Source organism: Dipodomys ordii, unplaced genomic scaffold (genome assembly GCF_000151885.1).
Source record: "Dipodomys ordii isolate 6190 unplaced genomic scaffold, Dord_2.0 Scaffold41, whole genome shotgun sequence".
NCBI classification, from domain to species: domain Eukaryota; kingdom Metazoa; phylum Chordata; class Mammalia; order Rodentia; family Heteromyidae; genus Dipodomys; species Dipodomys ordii.
In genome coordinates this window covers 1795301-1815029 of record NW_012267257.1, presented here as the reverse complement: position 1 = coordinate 1815029, position 19729 = coordinate 1795301, and the positions used below count along the sequence as shown (strand labels likewise).

At 40.4% G+C, this 19729-nt stretch overlaps 1 protein-coding gene across 1 annotated transcript in view; it reads right to left on the bottom strand.

Annotated features, from left to right (window-relative positions):
• The window catches only part of LOC105987294 (chondroitin sulfate proteoglycan 4-like), a 56984-nt gene extending 38019 nt beyond the window's left edge, over nt 1-18965 (bottom strand). Inside the window, exons 1-5 of the mRNA XM_013018508.1 lie at nt 18770-18965; nt 15808-15971; nt 11086-14640; nt 9584-10054; nt 6768-6944 (exon numbers count right to left, since the gene is read on the bottom strand). Coding sequence (XP_012873962.1) covers nt 6768-6944; nt 9584-10054; nt 11086-14640; nt 15808-15971; nt 18770-18965 — 4563 coding nt within the window. The remainder of the gene's footprint in view (nt 1-6767; nt 6945-9583; nt 10055-11085; nt 14641-15807; nt 15972-18769) is intronic.
• Nucleotides 18966-19729: the final 764 nt, after the last annotated feature.

Below are 19729 nucleotides of genomic sequence, written 5' to 3'. Positions count from 1 at the left end.
TCACTATGAAGGTCTTTGGAATCACTGTCAGAAATAATCCTTTAAATATGAAATGTTGCCTGGAAAGAATTCATTAACATAACTTTTCATGTATTACTGGAAAATGTGCTTTCACAGGCATTGTTTTGATAAAATGCATATGTTTTATACATTTGCTTTCAGAAAAATATTGAGACTGACAATTCTTTAATAGTATTAAAGATGATCCATTCCTAAAAACTACCAGCAATATGGCCAAAACCACAATCTTTCCAGGAGGCTTTTCTCTGCTCATTTGCCAAGATTGTTATATAGTCTAGTAATAAAGGATATCAATTATTTTTAATTGGGATCTCACACCCCAATTAAAATGAAACACAAAAACACAGAGAGTAAAAGGATGTCTTACATGTCATTTAGAGGTCATTAACTGGTGACTCAGGTTTTCAAAATTAGCAACAGCAGTTCCTGGCCTACGCTCTTTTCACCAAGTTGAAATAATGTTGACATTAATAATAGATATTGTGATTATGTTTTAAAGTTTTAAGGCACAAAACTGCATTGCTTTAAAATCCTTGAAGCGATTGAATTCACTCTGTATTGTACATAATAGCCAAGCAATGCTGTGATTATAGCTCATCTCTATTTCTTTTTTCTTGGAATTTTATTTTATTTTTTTGGGGGGGTCTGGTCGTGGGGCTTGAACTCTGGGCCTGGGTGCTGTCCCTCAGCTCTTCAGCTCAAGGCTAGCGCTCTACCACTTGAGCCACGGCGCCACTTTCGGCTTTTTTTCTTTTTGCTTATGTGGTGCTGAGGAATCGAACCCAGGGCCTCATGCATGCAAGGCAAGCGCTCTACCACTGAACCACCTTCCCACCCCTTTCTTGGAATTTTATAATTTATTCTTTCTCCTTCCTTCATCACCATGACGTTGGACCACAATAACAGTCCATGAAGTGACTGCATCAGGTATTTATACTAGGGATATAATCCTCCTATCCCAATCTCCTTTCCCACTGAACAGAACAAAGCTGGGCAGGGTTATGAGCAGGGAGGATTAACCTGGCAGGCGGTGATGAGTGATTGAAGGGAAAGTTCAAAGTCGAGGGCAACAATCTGACTCCCCTGCCTGGAACACAAGGACCAACCTCTTACATGTTGCAGAGTACCCTGATAAAAGAATGTGTGAAGAGCAGGCTATACATATTGTTATCATATGTATCAATTCTCTAATTGCCCTGGGGCCTCACTTTCTAGATGTCCTGATGCTTAGAAATTTTGACAGATGAACTCCTAGGACTTAACTTGACCCATAAAAGGTCAGGTTTTCCCAGAAACAGGAAGAAGGATGACAAAAAAAGAAAAAATGATCCACATGTATAAAAAGCATCTAGCTTTACTAGATCCATGACTTACAATGTCTTTTTATTTATATCTAAAATAAGGAATGTGTTTTATGCAGCCACATAGCACATATATACATACAGCTGAAGTCACAGTTTCACAAAACAATACTTGGTCTCATTAAATACAGGGCATTGAGATACTACCTCTTATTCCATTCTATTTCATTTGTTTTAAAAATATTAACCCAGACTTATTTGAAAACACAGATACAGATCACGCATCCAGAGCATGGATTGTGTTCAGACTACTCAGGCTCAACTCCCACTTGCTTCTGAACTTGGTCAAGCCTTATTAGATTTCAAGAGTCATTCCGTGAATTAAATGAGAAATCTTTTCATCATGTAGGTGACACAATAGCAGGGCACCTGACTCATGGCAGGGGCTCAGTGAGTGCTTGCTGCTTCCCCATCATTATCTCTGAAAGCTTGATGAGACAAAATTGCGTGGCGCTGGGGGTCGTTACGCCTAGAAACCAGCTCTCACCATGGAGCCTAATAATCTATCACTGTTCTCCTCCCGCCATCTGCTCCCGTCACTTCATACCTTCAGACATGCCAGGCTCACCCCACACTCACTCCCTTTGTTCTGGAATGTTCCTCCATCAGGAATGCCCTTCCCTCTAATATTCATATGAGTGAATCCTCTAATTGCTTTATCCTTCTTCATCTTCATTCAGGAAAGAGTTAAGAGGAGATAACACACTGCTTTTCCTTTCTGCTGTGACCTTGGTGACATTGCCTGACATTTGGGAACTTGACCGTTGAACAATTTTCTAAACTGTTCTTATAAGATCAGATTGGCTCACTGGATCTAAAACTGTTTGTACAATCCATATGGTTATGTGAGACACTTGCTTTCCTCTTGGAAGTCTGAGATTTTGGAACATACTATAGAGGGTACACACCTGTCTAAACTTCCCCCTGCCCCTCACCTCTGTCACCAAAAAAAAAAAAAAAATCCCAGTTCTCAGCATCAAATAGCTTCCTTGGTTAAAAAAAAAATACTTTGCAGGTGTTGTCACAACTTTCTGGATATTTACATGTTCCCTGTGTGACTTCACTGGTAAAGCATTCTCAGAGATTGACATACTGTCCTCAAGACTTTACTCTGAAGCCTTTTTTATTTACTGATTTTGCTTCCTACTCGATGCTGAAATACATATAAACTATGAGTATGCTGATTCTGTGTGTCCTCGCATATCAACAAGTCAGGAGGGTGGTCTTGGTATCTCTTATACACAGCCCTCCTTTCAAATGGACCTGAAATATCAATGACTTCCACCTTCTCAAGTGCTTTACAGAGATGTGGGGTGATAACCACTCCATTCAAAACACACTCTTATTGTCATCCTTGTGGACTGTAAGTTACATAAGGATCATCCAGTAGTTATTGAACCTCTAGATAATATACCAGGTGCTAAGGATGCCAAAGGGAATTAGGCAAAGTCCATTCCAAATGAAGCTTGCACTTATGGGAAGAGACAGAAAAGAGATTTTGTTTAATATTATGGGATGCTGAGCACTAAAAAGAAAATGAAATTAGGTTCCAGAGACAGAAAACAGCACAGTGCTATTTCCTCTGGGGTCAGGGAAGGTCTCTGAGAATGTGTCCTGGAGAGCCATAGTCCAATCAGATTTGAGAGCAGCAGTAGCACACACTTATAGAGAAGCCCTCCAACTAAGTTTTATACCATATGACTAGAAATCAATAAACTCCAAAAGGATCTATTCATGTCAGTAATAATGTAAACAAAGAGGAAACAATTTTGTTTGTCAAATGAACCAAAACATCTCTCTATGGACAGATTTTCATGGACAGGTGGTGATGCAACTTCTCTATCTATCCAAGGCCAATTGTACCGGACCACAGAATATGAAGCACTAAGGCTTCAGGGCCATACCATCACAGAGGATTTCGAGGGAAGTGGGAGATCACCAAGCAAAACCAACCCTTCCTGGGGCTTTGCAACTAAAGAAAATGAAATCCAGTGAGATGTTACTCAAGTCGACAAATACGGTTTCTAGAACTCCAATCTCCTAATTTTAATCCAAACTCTTCAAAGACGAAAACATGTTTTCTTTTATAAGATAAATAAGAGAATAAATTCAGAAAGCACCAACATCAAGTCACACATATCTCAAAACCAGGAAGTTGTATACTTACTGGCTGGATGCTCACTGCCCTGGTAACAAGGGAAGAAAAAGAACATGGTCCTTACCTATAGATACCTTACCTATTTTATCCTTTATTTTTTGTCTTGACACAACATACTCTTGTATTAATGTTGTAGGGAGGCAGTCTGCAAAGACCTATAGAGCAGCCTCACAGCCATATTAGAAAATACATTTCCCTAATTCTAAAGGAATGAAAAGTCTAGTGCATGCATTTCTGCCTTACATTTGAATGTGGGCATCTTAAATGGACAGGTATATTGAACATAATAAAGCTGTGAATACATTGATAGCTCATTTTACAACCAGGGGAACCTTGCAAATTAAAGCTGAGCCCAACATAGCCTTTCTTCTTAGTTCTCTTTCCTCAGCCAACTTCAGTCTTTCATGTCTATCTTCTTAGATTTTGACCTTTTCATTCACTAAACAATTCTTATCCTGTAGTTCTTCACCATGCAGCAAAGCATCAAACCTTCTCCTGAAATACCTGGAAAGCCCCATGTATGGGTTCAACTGCCATACACCTGGTTCCTTAAAAGCCACTTGTACAGGAGCAAGAGCAGCACAGAAGCTTTGGAAAGGTTTTGGCTTTTTTCTTACTAATAAAAACATCCTGTGATGATATGCACGTGCAGAAGAGCTCAGCCAGTCAGGAGTAATGGGAAAGGTGTCAGAGCATGGTGGTGAGACTTGGCTTCAGGCCTGCTTCTTCCCTTATAACCACTCTGTGCCTCAGTGTCTTTCCTTTCTGATTAATAAAGTTTTGAATCATAGCAGCTCCTTGGAAGGTCTGTGAAAATAGTATTAGTTATGGAAGAGGCCATGCTCTGTAAACACACAATAAATGTGAACTTGTATAACTGTATATAATGTAGCTGTAACAGCTAAGATTCATCATTCCAGCCAACAGCCTACTTAGATGCCTTTTCAGAGTAAGCTCAGTTGGAATGACTGCAGTAAGTGCCTGTGTTGGGGAGGGGGATAGGGAGAATGTGGACTGAGAAGCAGCTAAAAAGGAAGCACAAAGAACCTATCAAGTTCATTAACCAGAGATCAGGAAGGACTCTCCTGTAGTGCCTGGTCTCTGCCGTACAAGTCAGCCTGAGACAGAACTGAGTCTCAGGGTTATGTGAATAATACCAGATTACTGCATGTTGTTCTTAGAACAAACCTAGAGCGGGCAGCAGACACATGCCACCTCCCATCAGCTATGCAGAAAAGTTTGCCGGGGATCAGCTCAGCCCTCATATGAGTCTCCCAGTACTCATCTTCCTGATGGCACAGGAAGATCATCTTTCTACAATTATTTGTTTTCATATGTCCCTTACATAAACTTTTAGCCTAGCTCAGTTTGTGTGTGTGTGTGTGTGTGTGTGTGTGTGAAGCTGTGGCTCAAGTGGTAAGAGTGCTAACCTTGAGCAAAAAAACTCAGAGACAGCACCCAGACCCTGAGTTCAAGCCCCAAGACCAGCACTAAAAAATCGTTCTGAACTGGTAGACCATATACATAAGCAGAAAGTTAGCCTGGTTAGACCCATGGATCATAATTGCATGTTCTTGACCTGGAGTGTTTCTTAACAGGATGTTATTGCCAATCTGAGTGGAGCATTTTTTATAGAACTTAACAACATAGTATAAGATATTAAAGCACTCTTGGTCCTTTGGCATTAAATCCAGTAGCATCTTCCAGTCCCAGTCAATATGACAACAAAAGAAATTCCTCTCTATATTTTCAAGTTCTTCCCACCCAAGGACAAGCGCCAGCACCAGATGGAACCTCAGCCCTGCATTTTCTGCTCTGACCCCCCAGCTTTGTTTCAACTTCCACAGAATCTTTTGTTTACTCTTTTCCCTTCTAAGTGGTATAAGCAAGGCTAAAAACATATGTAGGACTATTTCTCTTAATCAGATTGCAAGGTAAACACATTCAGATTCCCATGTCTAGATGCTGGATGAGTAAATAAATCTACTAGAGGTTCTGCATGTAGAAGGCTAGAGATTCTCCCAGAAACACAGCCACAACAAAGGAAGAAAGAATCGAGGCAAAAGCCTTGTTTAGAAAAACATGAACAGTGTTGGGGAAATTGACAGTTTATACTTTCATTTATTCATTCCTTCAACAAATATTTCCTTTACCTCTGCATAGGCACAGATAAAAGCAGCATATATAAGTAAGTCACCAGTCTGTGCTGTTCTATCCTGAGCCTGGCATTTAACCGTGATGGTGACCTCATCCAATAATAACAGTAGCTTCTGCCATGTACTGATAGCTAGTACTTTTTGATGGACATTTACTATTATGATTGTTATCATTGTTCTCCAAGCTAGATTTGTTCATGCCCAATTTTTTAGAAAATGGGACATAAAGTATAAGTTAAAACCAAGAAAATGTATTGAATGAAAGCTTTGGCTTGCTTGAGTGTAAACTACAACACATGCGTTCACCAGAACCACTGCTGGAGGGCTGGTGGGCTCAATCGCCTCTTAGTGCTGGCAGCAGAAACATCTTAGCAGATACTACCTCAAGTGAACTCTAGATCCAGAGACTTGCATCTGTAGACACCTGAAACTAACTTTGAGGGATTCCCAGAGTGAAGAGGGATTGAAGCTCCCAGTCTAACAATTTACCGTCATACCATTGTGTGATAGCCTTATTTTACCTCCAAAATGGTGAGTCCTATTTTTTAAATTCATTGAGCACTACCTATATATAAGGATATGTGAGAGCCTTACATCATCTTAACATTTACTCCTCACAACTCTGCCTCCTCCTGCTTCCTTTCAACCCGAACAAACGCAAATTTAGGAGGTCAATAACTTGGTCAAGGTTGCATGTCTGAAAGTAGGAAGCAGGGACTCTCACCCAGATCTGTTTACCACAAACCTGCTCTCTTACCCATCATGCCATCTGCCTGGTGATCAATGACCCATATAGACACCTTCCTCACCCACCTTGAAAATCCTATGCTTCATTGAGGACAATGTGATTGCTTCCCACTTGACAAATACAACAAGGAGAAAACCAATGGGATTCTTCACCATCTCCCAACAGGTACCCAACAGGTACTGGTAAAAAAGTAATGTATTTTTAAGCCAGTGGGAATATGTCAACTACATACACATGTACATTTAGTATCATAAACAATAGAAATGATAATCAGTTTGATACCCCAAGGTTCTCTTGTGAAGTCTAAAACATGCATTATTTACCTGGAGGACTTTATTGGCTGTTATTACTGGAGCTTCATCATTTACAGATTCAACAGTCACAAAGATAGTTTGAGGTATACTCTGTTTCCTAAGTGCTGAGCTATTTGCAAAGATGGTGAAATTGTCCAGAAGCTCCTCACTATCATCATGAACATAATAAATCAATTCTTTTTCCACCTAAAACCAACAACAACAAAAATCATCAACTTGATAAAATGAGCGTCTACATTTTGATAAGTTACTATAAAAGAAATCCTCACTTTAAGAATCTCTTGAAAATGTGAAAGCATGTCCTCATCCAGTGCAGTCTGAGTCTGATAATCAGAGAGTGAATTGTGATGGATAGTATACATTTTCTGAAATAACACTACATCTAGCAAGTGAATGTAAGGAGCTAATGAATGATTGAACTTTGTGTGTAGTGAAGAGAATGTTGAAGAGTTGGGTTCAAATGCCATTCCTAACTCTAAAGCATGATGCAATAACAGAATTGAGCCTTCTCATCAATGGAACGCCACAATGCAGATTGTGCTCTCCTTGATTATTTCAAATGAATAATTTTTGAAGTTGCTGATTGCTTTGTTGGACAATCTGAATTGTCAGTAGTTAGAGCTAGGCTTTGAAACTTCTCTCCTTTAAGACATAATAACCAGGGAAACTATTAAGTTCCCTTCAGTATTTTTTCTAAGTAAGAATATATTAGTCTTTTACTTGTCATATATTAGGTAATTATCTTCTGCCTCCTAATCCTGCTCCTTTTCCTTTGGCATATATGTGGTTGGGAGATTCGTGCATCTCATAAGGGATACTATTCATGACTAGCTACCATGAATCTCCTATGGACAAACTGACCTTCAGATACTTTGAGATCAAATCATCCTATCAAAGCAGCTCTCCCTAACTATAACAATTCAAATGCAAATATTTTTATCCCTGTGAGATATCATCATTTTAATTTTCATTCTGAAATAGTCATCCAATGACTTAGTTATTTCTCTTGCACTGTAACAACGACAATGTTGATCAGAATGCCTTTCATGACTCTAAGACCCTGGTACAAATACAAAAGAGAACACAACCAAAATCAGAGCAAGAGAATTTTAGAGTGAGAGGGGTACTTAGTTTGGGTGAATATGTGATCCAAACATATATTAGCAAAGAACTCCCAAATCCCAAAAGGAGTTGCTAAACTTCAGGAAAAAGCCTCTTGGACATGAAAATGTGAATGCACAAATAGATCAATCCTTTTACTTTTAGCTCTGCTTATGGTACCCTAGTAATTTAACAATAAAAAACCTATTGTGTTTGTGTCAAAAAAAAGCCTCTTGGGATTGTGTTTGTATTAATAAAATACAGCCAAAATTTTTAGCAGCTCAACTTTGATGATTCCAGTGACACATTTTCTTAGAGTAGTTTTTTGATAGCTCAGATATGTTTTTAACAAAGGTTGAAAAATTCAGTTAGGTTCTCAAAGGAAGTTTGTGGCCATTCAAACACAGATGCTACAAGAAATTCTTTGGAATTCATGGACAGAAAAATTCCACAGTATAAGCCTGCACACTATCTGAAGCTATTTGAAAACAAACATGGAAAGTGGCATTGATCAAAATATGAGAAAAGATTTAAGTGAAAAACACTTTAAAAGCAATAGTGTTTAATTAGCAATCATCTCTAGGTTAACCTTCCTGGAGAAAAACATCATTTCAGCAATTAAAGGACATGTTCCAAAATTATGAATCACTTAATATTAATCTGAAGGCCAATGCATTGGAGATGGGTCTGCTGGCCTGAAATTAAAGAACACAACAAATTTGTAGGAAACTGTGACATGTTATAAAGTTTTGGTCTTTCTGAGCACCAGTGGCCCATGCCTGTATTCCTAACTATTCAGGAGGCTAAGACCTGAGGATCACAGTTTGAAGCTAGCCTGGACAGGAAAAATTCATGAGATTCTTGTCTCCAAGTAACCGGCAAAAAGCTGGAACTAGAAGTATGTCTCAAGTTATAGAATGCTAGCATTTAGCAAAAAAAGCTAAAGGACAGTTCCCAGACCCTGAGTTCAAGCCCCAGTACCAACACAGCATGTATTACTAGAGGTTTATGGTGGAGAACTACAAACTACTTCTCAAAATTTTTTAAGGAAGTAAACAAGAAAGTAAAATCCAACAACAATACTAGTCTGTCTCACAATTAATAAACCTGATAGCATGCTAGAATCAATCTTGGTTAATTTAAGCTGACTGGACTTCAGATCAGAAGTTGAATCCATTTCATTGATTGCAAGAACTCAGCCACTTTGAACACTGATACTGAACACCGATATGCCAGACACAGGGCCTGACAGACTATGTACTCTATAAACATCTGAATAAGGAAACAAATGAGTTAAAATTCCCCAAATAGCAAAATATTGGGTGTAGTAATATGGTACTTATAAAGAACTGAGTAGTCAGGGTGGTCCAGTAAACTCATGGTAAATCTGCAAAAGTTAGAAGACTAGAAGAGTGTCATCTATAGAAAACAAAATTCGGGGAAATTGGATGATGTTTTCTTCCAAATATTGAAAAAGCTTTCATGAAGAGAAGTATGATTTATTCTGTGGTCTACTACAGCCAGGGTCTAGGGGAGATTTCCAATACCAAATACTATAGCAGCCTAAAGAATAAGCATCACTGAAGATGTTCAAGTAATGGTTGGATATTTGATGGGACTGGACCAAATAACCTTCAAGATCCCATCACGTCTAAAGCCTAAATGATACTCAATGTGTTTTCTCAGTTGTAACATTGCCAAATGCATTCACTGAGATTAATTACCTGTTTCCTGGTAAATTTCATTAACTTCTCTCTTGGAAAATTAGAACTTTCGACATTTCCATGTCTTGGTGGTTCAAGTAGAACAAATTCACAGTCAACTGTCTCAAAGTATTTGCCAGGAATTTTGAGGTAGTCTTTCAGAAGTGCCCTGGATCCACCTTCTAGAACTGTAAAGTTCTGTACCTCCAGGGGAATCCACTTAGGGATGATGTCCAACAGGATTTCTACTTCACTTAACACATGGGGACCAGCAGTCACATCCAGAAAAATGTGATCCTGTTGTTGGCCAGGATCTGTCTGTACATAAAGGATAATGCCATCATCCATGTCCTGTTGGGTAAAACTCAAAAGGAACTTTGCATCTGTACCCATATCGTTGCCTTCTTGTGTAGATTTCTGGAGATATCCATACATAGGTGGAGTTCGGACTATGAACACTAGTTCTGAAGGAAGATTGTCTTTGTTCCCAGCCTTGAGTTCATACACACAAAGAAAAACATATTAGAAAATATGAGTCAACAATATGATAAACTAAATTGTTTTCTATCAATGTCCACAATGCCTTAGATTACGATTAGAAGCCTAGTTCTGATCTGGTGTCTATGTCAGTCCTTTAAATATCAGCCCTGATCACAAAGAAAGAAAAACAATGGGCCACAACACTACAGTAGCTACAAAATGCAATAACAAGCAATGACACAGAGCAGCAAAAACTCAGCACTCAGAAAATTCTGGTGAAGGAAATAAAATGTTCTAAGAAAAACAACAGAATATAGGGGAAAATGGAAGTTGAATCACTAACATTTTAACGACATAGAGGAAAATTTTTTCTTCCCCATTTTAGGTAGATCAGCACTTTCCATACAGTTTTAATTTACGGATTCAGCAAAATCCATCACAAAATGTGATTACAACTGATTTGCAGTCACTAGAATGTATATGCCCCCTAGTGGCAAAACTTACACAGGAACTATCTTAAGATTCTAATTGGGATTCTTTTCTATTTGGTAATAGTTGTTGAAGTTAGTAATCTTGTTTGCAGTCCTGAAGGTAGATTGAGAATAGTTTGCTTTTTATGGTCAGCTATCATCAATCAACTTACTCACCCTTGACCCTACACAGAATTACCCAAAAAAGAACACCCTGACCCACAAGGCTGTGTCTACACCAAGTTTTCAGGTAAGTACCTGAGGAAACTAGGTAGCTTTGATCCCATCCCTGGTATACCACTGTTCTAGGCTAATTTCATCCATCAGCTTCAAGAAACTAAACAAAACCACTGTCAATTGTAGGAAAATTGATAGCACCAAACTCATGAAGCCTTCCAACTTTTCTTTTCAATGGTGCACCTTTGCTACTAATGCCAGAAGAGAATAAAAAATAAATACTCCTACATACACATATACAATAGACACAAAAATACATTTCAGAAGCAAATAAATAGATTTTTGGCCCCTGTGGTTGTAAGAGATAAGAATGCTCAATCTTAGCTTAACACCTACCTGAAAGCTCAATTTGATAGGTTTTCCTTCTTCAACTACAAATGTCTTGCTGTGCAGAATCTGAGCTAGCTGATGATGATCTTCTAAAGACACGTGGACCCCCACTACCAAGTCTATATCTTTAACTCTCACTGACAGGTTGAATATGTCAAAGTTGCCACCACCATCATGCTTATACATCACACATCTCTGCTTCAGGTCATGTTGGGAAAACAAGTAGGATACAGAATTGTTGACCAGGACTCTGCCATGCTTTGGAGGCCCCACGAGATGAAACTCTACCTCCAGATCTGTTCGCACATCTTGATTTGTGGTGACACTCAGGTTTGCTGTGGTGAGATAACTGCCTTTTCCCCTCTGTACCAGCAGCCCTGTGTTGCTGACTATGTGGACATAGGGCTCTGACACACTGACCTCAAGAAGGGATGGTGTGTAATGGACACCATCTGTCACAAACAGCACAAAGCGGGCAGAGTCAGCCCCTTGGTGCTTGAAGAGCACTCGCCCTTCCTGCAGGTCCTCCTGCCGGAACTGGTGGAGCTTTTGCATGGGGTGGCTGGCTCGGACCAAGTCCCCATTGGGGATGCCTCGTCGAATGTACAGCAGCTGTCCATCATCGAAATCTACGTCAGGGTCATGGTAACAGAGATCGCCCAGGGTCAGTAGGCGCTGGCTGCCCCGCACAACATGAAATACTTTATCCACTACACGCACTGGCCTCTCATCATTCTTCAACTCCACAGAAATTCTGACTTTGATTTCTGTAGACAAGGGCTCTGGGTCAAGATCCCCAGCCATGCCCTCTTGGTCTGGACGTTCGGTAGAGGCCACCAGGAAGAATTCATCACACCGCGTCTCAGAGTCATCATGAATATACATGAGTCGTCCGCCCAAGATGTCTTGATCAGTGAATGTAGTAATATTGTCCAGACTTTCCAGAGACTCAAGAAAGTTCATCAATGTCAGCCTTCCATGTTGAGGATTCTGGGTGACTTGATATTGGAAACTCTGATTGTCCCAGGTTTGAGCAAACAATTCTGATTTTGTAATCAGTTTCCTTTCTCCCTCTTTTACAAATAGTTTTTTGTTTGTTAAAGTAATGTGTGACTTATTTGCCTTGAAATTTATCCCAAAAGTATACTCTTTTGATTCTATGTGTTCGGCAAGAATCAAAAACTTGAAACTGTCCTGTGAGTCTTCTCTCGGCCTCTCCTGAGGTTCATAACTGATCTTAGAGTCTGTAATATTTTTCTGGCTGAAGATTGAGTTTCTTTTAAGAACTTCCCTGCCGAGTAGCAATTTTCCTTTCTTAGGTGGGGTCAGCAACTTAAAATGTAATTCCCTCTCGGCTACTTCCACACCTTCTGTTGCAGCCTGCAAATGATCAGCATTTAATACTTGTTTGTGTGTATTCCTGATCTCTAGAGGCACATTCTTCAGAAGTGTGAACTTCAACCATTGTATAGTCACAGGAAACATGAGCTCTTTGCTCATTTTTCCTTCTACATGAACTTTAAACTTAAAGTGATCTGTAATGTTTTCTTGCTGCAGATCTTTGAATGTACTATGATACCTAACCTGACTCTGGTCAATGGAGTGCTGAGAAAAGGTATTAACTTGTTTCCATCCTCCATTTGACCCCTGATACTCAATTTGGCCAAATTGAGGTGGGCGAGTAATAATATAATGAGTCTCCATCTCATGCTGCTCCCCATTCACCTCCACAGACAAATTACCCTGGGTAATCAGAACAGTGCCACCCTGTAGAACAGCCACACCAGTTCTGTGGGCCACTTCAAAATCCCATGGAAGAGCCATAACTCGTAATACTCCGATATTGCTAACTAGCTCACCATCACTGGCTCTCAAAACAATCCGAGCGTTTTGATGACCCCTGTGCACATAGAACACACGGCCGTTTTTTAAATCCAAATAGGTAAATCCATGAATGATTTCCCCAGGATCATTGGCATTTTCTAAATACCCAGCCTCTGCATTGAAGTTGCCAAGAACTGAGAAACTAAGACTCAAAGAATCAGTGTCCGGGTCTGACACCTGGATTATATTTGTTGTCAGTTGCTTTTTAGAGTTCTCAAACAGGAGAAACAAGTTACCTTCTGGGAGTTTAAGATGCGGGGGGTCATTCACTGGAATGACAGTAATGTTAAACACGTGTGGAACACAGTCCTGCTGATATAATGGTATTTCCTGCTTGGTGCTGGAATAGATAAAAAATGTGAAATAATCTGTAAGACCTTCTGAACCATCATGTATGTACCACACTTTCCCTTGCCACAAATCTAACATAGTGAAAACTTTTTCCATTTCTTGCTGAGGTGAAACATCTAATTGAAGCAACCCATGAGTAGGCATGTCCTCTATTTTAAATAGTATTTGAGAATAATTGATACTCAAATTGTTAAGTTTCACATTCACCATCATATGCTTTTCTTCTAGTAAGGCTCGTCCACCTTCTTGGACCTCCAAGTTATTTAAAACCAAAACGTAGCTACTTTTCCGTGGAAGTAAAGGCTTGATGGCTCGGGGGACTGAAGTGGAATGGGATGGCTCTGATGGAAGCTGGCTTGTTGCTGCAGTCCAAGAAAGATTTGCATCGGTGATAGCCTTCGCTTTGCATCCAGTAGAAATGTCTTTGGAAACAAGAGCATCCCTTAATGCTCTCTTTTCTGAATTGGCTTCCAGGCTTCGTAAGCACCCTTTCAAAGAGATTATTCTTCGAGCAGATTTCACAGAGGCCAGCTCTAACCTCTTCACCTGCTCCCACATTTGGTCATGGAGACCTCCCACAAACAGAGGGCCATCAGATACAAATGGTACGCTTTGTGAAGACAGCAGCAGCCTCACCCCTTCTTTATCTACCATGAGGTGTAGATACCTCCCCGTGAATTTGAGGTGAATAACATGCCACTTGTTGTCACTAACTAAGCTATGAGAAGAAAGCTGAGATTTATTTTTACTCCTTCCTACATGAGCTTTCAACCGACCTTCATGTATTTCCAAGGCAACGAAACTTTCTTCTCTACCTGACTGAAATAAAAGTAAGGCTTGCTGAATTCCAGTTCGCAAAGCAAATCCTAATCGCCCTTCTCCATGTACCTTCCATTCTGGAAAGGCGACATAGGATCTAGAGCTAAAGAAATTGATGGCCTCATCCTCCCCAGCAAAAAACTCATCGCTGCATCCCAGGGAAACCTCGTGGATCTTCTTAAATCCAGGGTATGATCTAAGGGACATCAGAATCTCCCTCTGGTTCAACATCACATCCTGCATACATCCACGGAAGTTGGGGATCTTGCCATCTAGGTAAGGGACATGGAGTCCCCCATGGCGGCCTCCAACATAGACTCCGTGGTGAAAGTTGAAATTATGTATCCCACCAACTATTTGGCCAGTTGTCTCATAATATTTGTCAATAACCAAGAAAATATTTTCCTGAACACAGTACAATTCCACCAAATGCCAAGCCAAGTTGTCCACACGAAGTCTTTGCTCAGAAAGGAGTGCTTGTTCACCTGTGTCCCAATTCACTCTCACCTGAAAGAGAAATGAATTACAATTAATAAATCTCCTCAAGGTCTTCATTTCATAGTGTGCAGGTGAGAAAATGAAACCACTACACTTTGTAGCCACCAAAACTAATGTTCACTCTTATTCTGCACTGCAGCAGTGTTGAGAAGTGTTGAGGTCTCAAAGAAATGATTAGGTTGTTAAAGAGATTCATGTTTTTCATTCTTGAGAATGAGTTCTCTTTTTTTCTTATCTCTTTTTTGGGGGAAGATGGGGAGTGGGGACTTGAACTCAGATCCTAGAGCTGTCCTTAAGCATTTTTGCTCATGTCTAGAGCTCTACCACTTGAGCTTCAGCTCCATTTCCAGGTTTTGGGGTAAGTAATTGAAAATAAGAGTTTCATGGACTTTCTTGCCCTGGAAGGCTCTGAACCATGATTCTCAGATCTCAGCCTGCTGAATAGCTAGAATTACAGGTGTGAGTCCCCAGCACCAGCTGAGTTCTCTTGTGGGAGTCGATTAGTCATATCACGTTATAAAGCAAAGTCTGCTTCCTTGCCACCCCCCCTCACCAATTGCTTCCTTCTACCACAAAGCCCTCACTAAAAGCCAAGCAGATTCCAGCTTAGACCTCAGAACCATGAGTCAAAACATATGTCTTTCTTTTGTTAATTACCCGGCCTCAATTATTTTGTTACAGCAACAGAAAACAGGAAGATGGATAGTTGAGGTTGGACATAAAGACTTTTTCTACACTTATAAACTACATATGGAAGTAAGAAAACTTTAAAGTCAAAATATTTAAGACATAGTCAGGTGCTGGTGGCTCATGCCTAGCTCTTCAGGATCTAAAGATCGCTATTCAAAGATAGCCCAGGCAGAAATTTTTATGAGACTCTTATCTCCAATAAACTATTCAGAACAAGCTGGAAGCACTAACCTTGAGCAAAATGAAACTCAAGAATAGTACCCAGGCCCTGAGTTCAAGCCCCAAGGCCAACACAAAATTTATTTATTTATTTATTTAAGACATGGTGGCAAAAATGGAGAAAGATTCCATCTGTTACAAATAGCATATCACAGTATACCAGCGAGAAAATAGTAATAAATTTGTACAGCTGATTTTTCTATTTATCACTTACATCTCTTAATATATGAATGCCTGTTTATCTTGAGGATTTTTGAAAAATCATACCTGTACAGTTCCTGATACAACTTCTATTATGCAATAATCATTTTTCCCAGCTGCAAGGAAAAGTAACCCCCATGGCTGGCTGGTTTGAAACTTTAATCGAAGAGATAGCTCAGAGGAAACTTCTACGATGTGGAGCTCCACGTAGCTCTCACCATAAAAAGATGCTATGGGGAATAAAAAGCACAAGTTAGTAAATTTACTATGCACAATTATTTCACTTTACATTAGCCTCATCCCCTCTTCTACTCTGAGCTGCTGAGCAAGGCAATGTTGTCCAAGGCCGTGCTGACTTCTGAGATGACTCACAGATCTAACATGGATGTCTAAAGGCTCAGTGCTCTCTCATTCAACTTAGGACATCTCTGAAGGGTCATTTCTTCTTCAGAACCCTCAACCACTATCCGGGTTCTCTAGTTGCAGAAAGAAGGACTCCATTTTGCAGATGAATGTGTGTATTGTAGAGTTTATCAACTCCATCAGAACTGATAGCTGTCAACTTTAGTTATTAGAAAGTTTCGCAGAACTGGGCACTGGTGGTCCATGCCTGTAATCCTAGCTACTCAGGAGGATGAGACCTGAGGATCACAGTTTGAAGCCAGTCAGGGCAGAAAAGTCTATCAGACTCTTATCTTCAATTAACCACCAGAAAACCAGAAGTGTCACTGTGGCTCTAAGTGATAGACAGTGCCAGACTTGAGCATAGAAGCTCTCCCAAGCTGAGTTCAAGCCCCATGACCGACAAAAAGAAGGAAGAGGAGAAGAAAAAAGAGCAGGAGGAAGAGGAAGGGGAAGAGGAGGAAGAGGAGGTCTCACTAAGCTTGTAGCCAAGTTAGGGGACAAACTTAGAATCTACACTGTAGCTTGGCTTTGAAAAAGGAATTGACATTGTCTCCTCACAAAATCCCAGAGTCCAGGTTATACTGGCTGGGCACTATCTTAAGAAAGGATAAGTTGCCAATCATCAATGGCTTATATCTATAATCCTAGCCAGTCAAGAGGCTGAGATCCAGAGGATCATGGTTCAAAGCCAGCCTGAGCAAAAAAAGTCTGCAATACTCCATCTATGAAATAACCAGTAAAAAGTTGAGTGGAGGCATTACTCAAGTGGTAGATTACATGTGTGAGGCGCTAGGTTCAAACTCTAGTACTTGGTCGGGGGTGAGGGGGAACTTTGGTTTGAAAGAATATTGCTCTAGTAGTAAGAAACCCTTTCATATCTTTCTCTAGGAGCTACTACACATTCTACCACATTAGGTAGGGCTCCCAGTCTCACAGACTTCATGTGACTGAGGAGAGCAGCTAGAACTCTAGCACTAAGCCTACTTGGTGACATGCATCTGAGCACACTGGAGAGGAGGGGAGTGTGTCTTCAACACTTGTACAAGGAACCCAAGCATAGTTACCTATGTGTAGAATCATGCCAATACCTGAAGCAAAGGCAGCACTTGCTTGGTCTCTCCTGACCACAACCCTCCATGCTATATGTGTGTTGGTTCCTCTCCCATCACAGTTGGACCAATGGCCTAGGATATTTGCTGCCCTGTTCCAATACTACTTTATGGAGAAAGAGAACCTGAGAAGAATGTCTTGGTTGTCTTTTGCCTTGTGTTCATGCATATATAACAAAAAAAAGTGTCAATGAAATTTGGGGGAGCAGATGAATAACTTACCAACTGGATTCCCCTGGCAGAGGCTCATGGGGTGGGGAGGGAGTGACTTATGAACTATGTTAAGAAGTTGAACATTATTCTGTAGACAATAGAGACTTTGTTTTGTTTTGTTTTTTGTCGGTTGTGGGGCTTGAACTCTGGGCCTGAGCACTGTCCCTCAGCTCTTCAGCTCAAGGCGAGTGCTCTACCGCTTGAGCCACCACGCCACTTCCGGTTTTCTGGTGGTTTATTGGAGATAAGAGTTTCATGGACTTTCCTGCCCAGGCTGGCTTTGAACGCAATCCTCAGATCTCAGCCTCCTGAGTAGCTAGGATTACAGGTGTGAGCAACTAGCACCTGGCTAACAGAGAAGTATTAAATGTCCTTCAATTGGAGAGAATGATCAGTTTATGTTTCAGAAAGATCAGCCAGGTGGCTGTGTAAGGAAAAAGTGAGTAGGGTGGAAACAAATTAGGAAAGTATTTTATAAAAGATTTCAGAAATGTTTGCCTCCACTGAAAATTTCAATTAACTTCTTATTGTTTAAAATTTCTGATAATTCTATATTGTGCCTTTTAGTGCATGGAATATATTCTACAGATGTCACAAAATAAGAAACAAACAAAACAGCTCTGTGCTGTGTATAAAATCCAAAGATATAGTTCTAAGAGGAGATCCTGATTAAAAAAATAGTCCTAACTCATTCTGTATAATTTAAGATTAATAACCTCACTTGTGAAAGCAAGCCACATTTTGCTTTACAAATCTATACACCCTGTAATCTCATCATATGTTTGTCAAACAGATGCTGAATATTTCTATGAGATAGTTCACTTTACAAGTAAGAAATAACTTAGCACAAACATCCAATAGGCTCGCAGAGATCCAATCTCTTTATTTGTGGGAATTTCTTCCCATCAGGGACAATTGTAAAAGTCTCTGCCACAAAACTCAGGTCTGTTAAACTGAAGCAGAATAGAAAGTCAAAGAACTAAGAAATATTTGCTTTATTGTGAAGGGCTGGTGGTTGACCAGATGCTCAGGGAACAGAAGCAAAGATAGCACTAACAGCATACCCTTATGTTGAGTTGCTACACTGTTGGAAGAGGGCAGAGAGAAGAGAGTAGTAGGCTTGAGCCTACCCTGAAGATGCAGATTGTGGACAGCCCGGTAAAGCCAGGGAATCTATACCATCTGCCTTCTTGCTCTCAACTCTCCATCCATCTCCCAAATATTAGCCCCAATGCCCATTGCTCTGAGCTAAGATGTCAGGTTACAAAGAAAAAAAATCTGCTCCTTTCCTCACCTCTTACCAATGGAAGATTCTTGTGTCAGACCCAACTCGAGGGGGGCACCATCCTTGGGGTCTCTGAAGCAATAAACATCCTCTGGAATTGTAAGGCTTCTACCCAGCCTGCCCTGAATGGGCTGACAAGCTCCCTCAGTGCCACCAAGCTTGTACTGCCCAGGATGCTTGTGGAGGGTGGATGTGGAACCTGTTCTCCACATGTAGCATTCTGTGTGTTTTCTTGCAATTGGTCCCCCACCAGTTAGAAAGTTTTCAGGCTCCAGTTGGAGCCAGGCTGGCCAGTTCTATAGCCAGGCTGACAGGAACGAGCCTTCCTTAAAGCTTCCTGCTCGGAGTTGTCAATGCTTCCAGCCCCTCATTCCTCTCTGATGGCACCTATATTATCATTTATTGTATGTTTCCTTTTGCTGCTATAACACTTACCACTCATTTAATAGGTTAAAACAACATAAATGGGCGATATTCCAAGCTCTGGAGGTCAGAAGTCTGAAGTAGGTCTCACTGAACTAAACTCAAGGTGTTACAGGCCTGCCTTCGTATAGAGGCCCTGGGGGAAATCTTTCCTTGCCTTTTCCAGATCCTGGGGACTACCTCCATTTCTTAGCTTCTCCCATAACACCTCAGCCAGTAATCACATCACTCTGACCTCTGCTTCCCTGGTCACATCTCCTTCTCTAACCCTGGTCCTCCTGTCTACCTGCTATAAAATATTTTGCAATTAAGGTTTCCTGCCGCTCAGGTTGTTCAGGATAATCGGTGCACATCAAAAGTCCAAATACAGTTATATCTGTGAAATCCCTTTCCAGTGTAGGCATTTCTTTTCTAGACAAGCTTCCAGTCAATCCATTGTTAGAAAGTAAGAGCAATAAATTACTAAAGAGATCTAATAAGACGGTAGTCAAACTTACCAATATTAAGTAGAAATATTGGCATACTGAGTTACTGGTAATGTGCTTACCTTGAG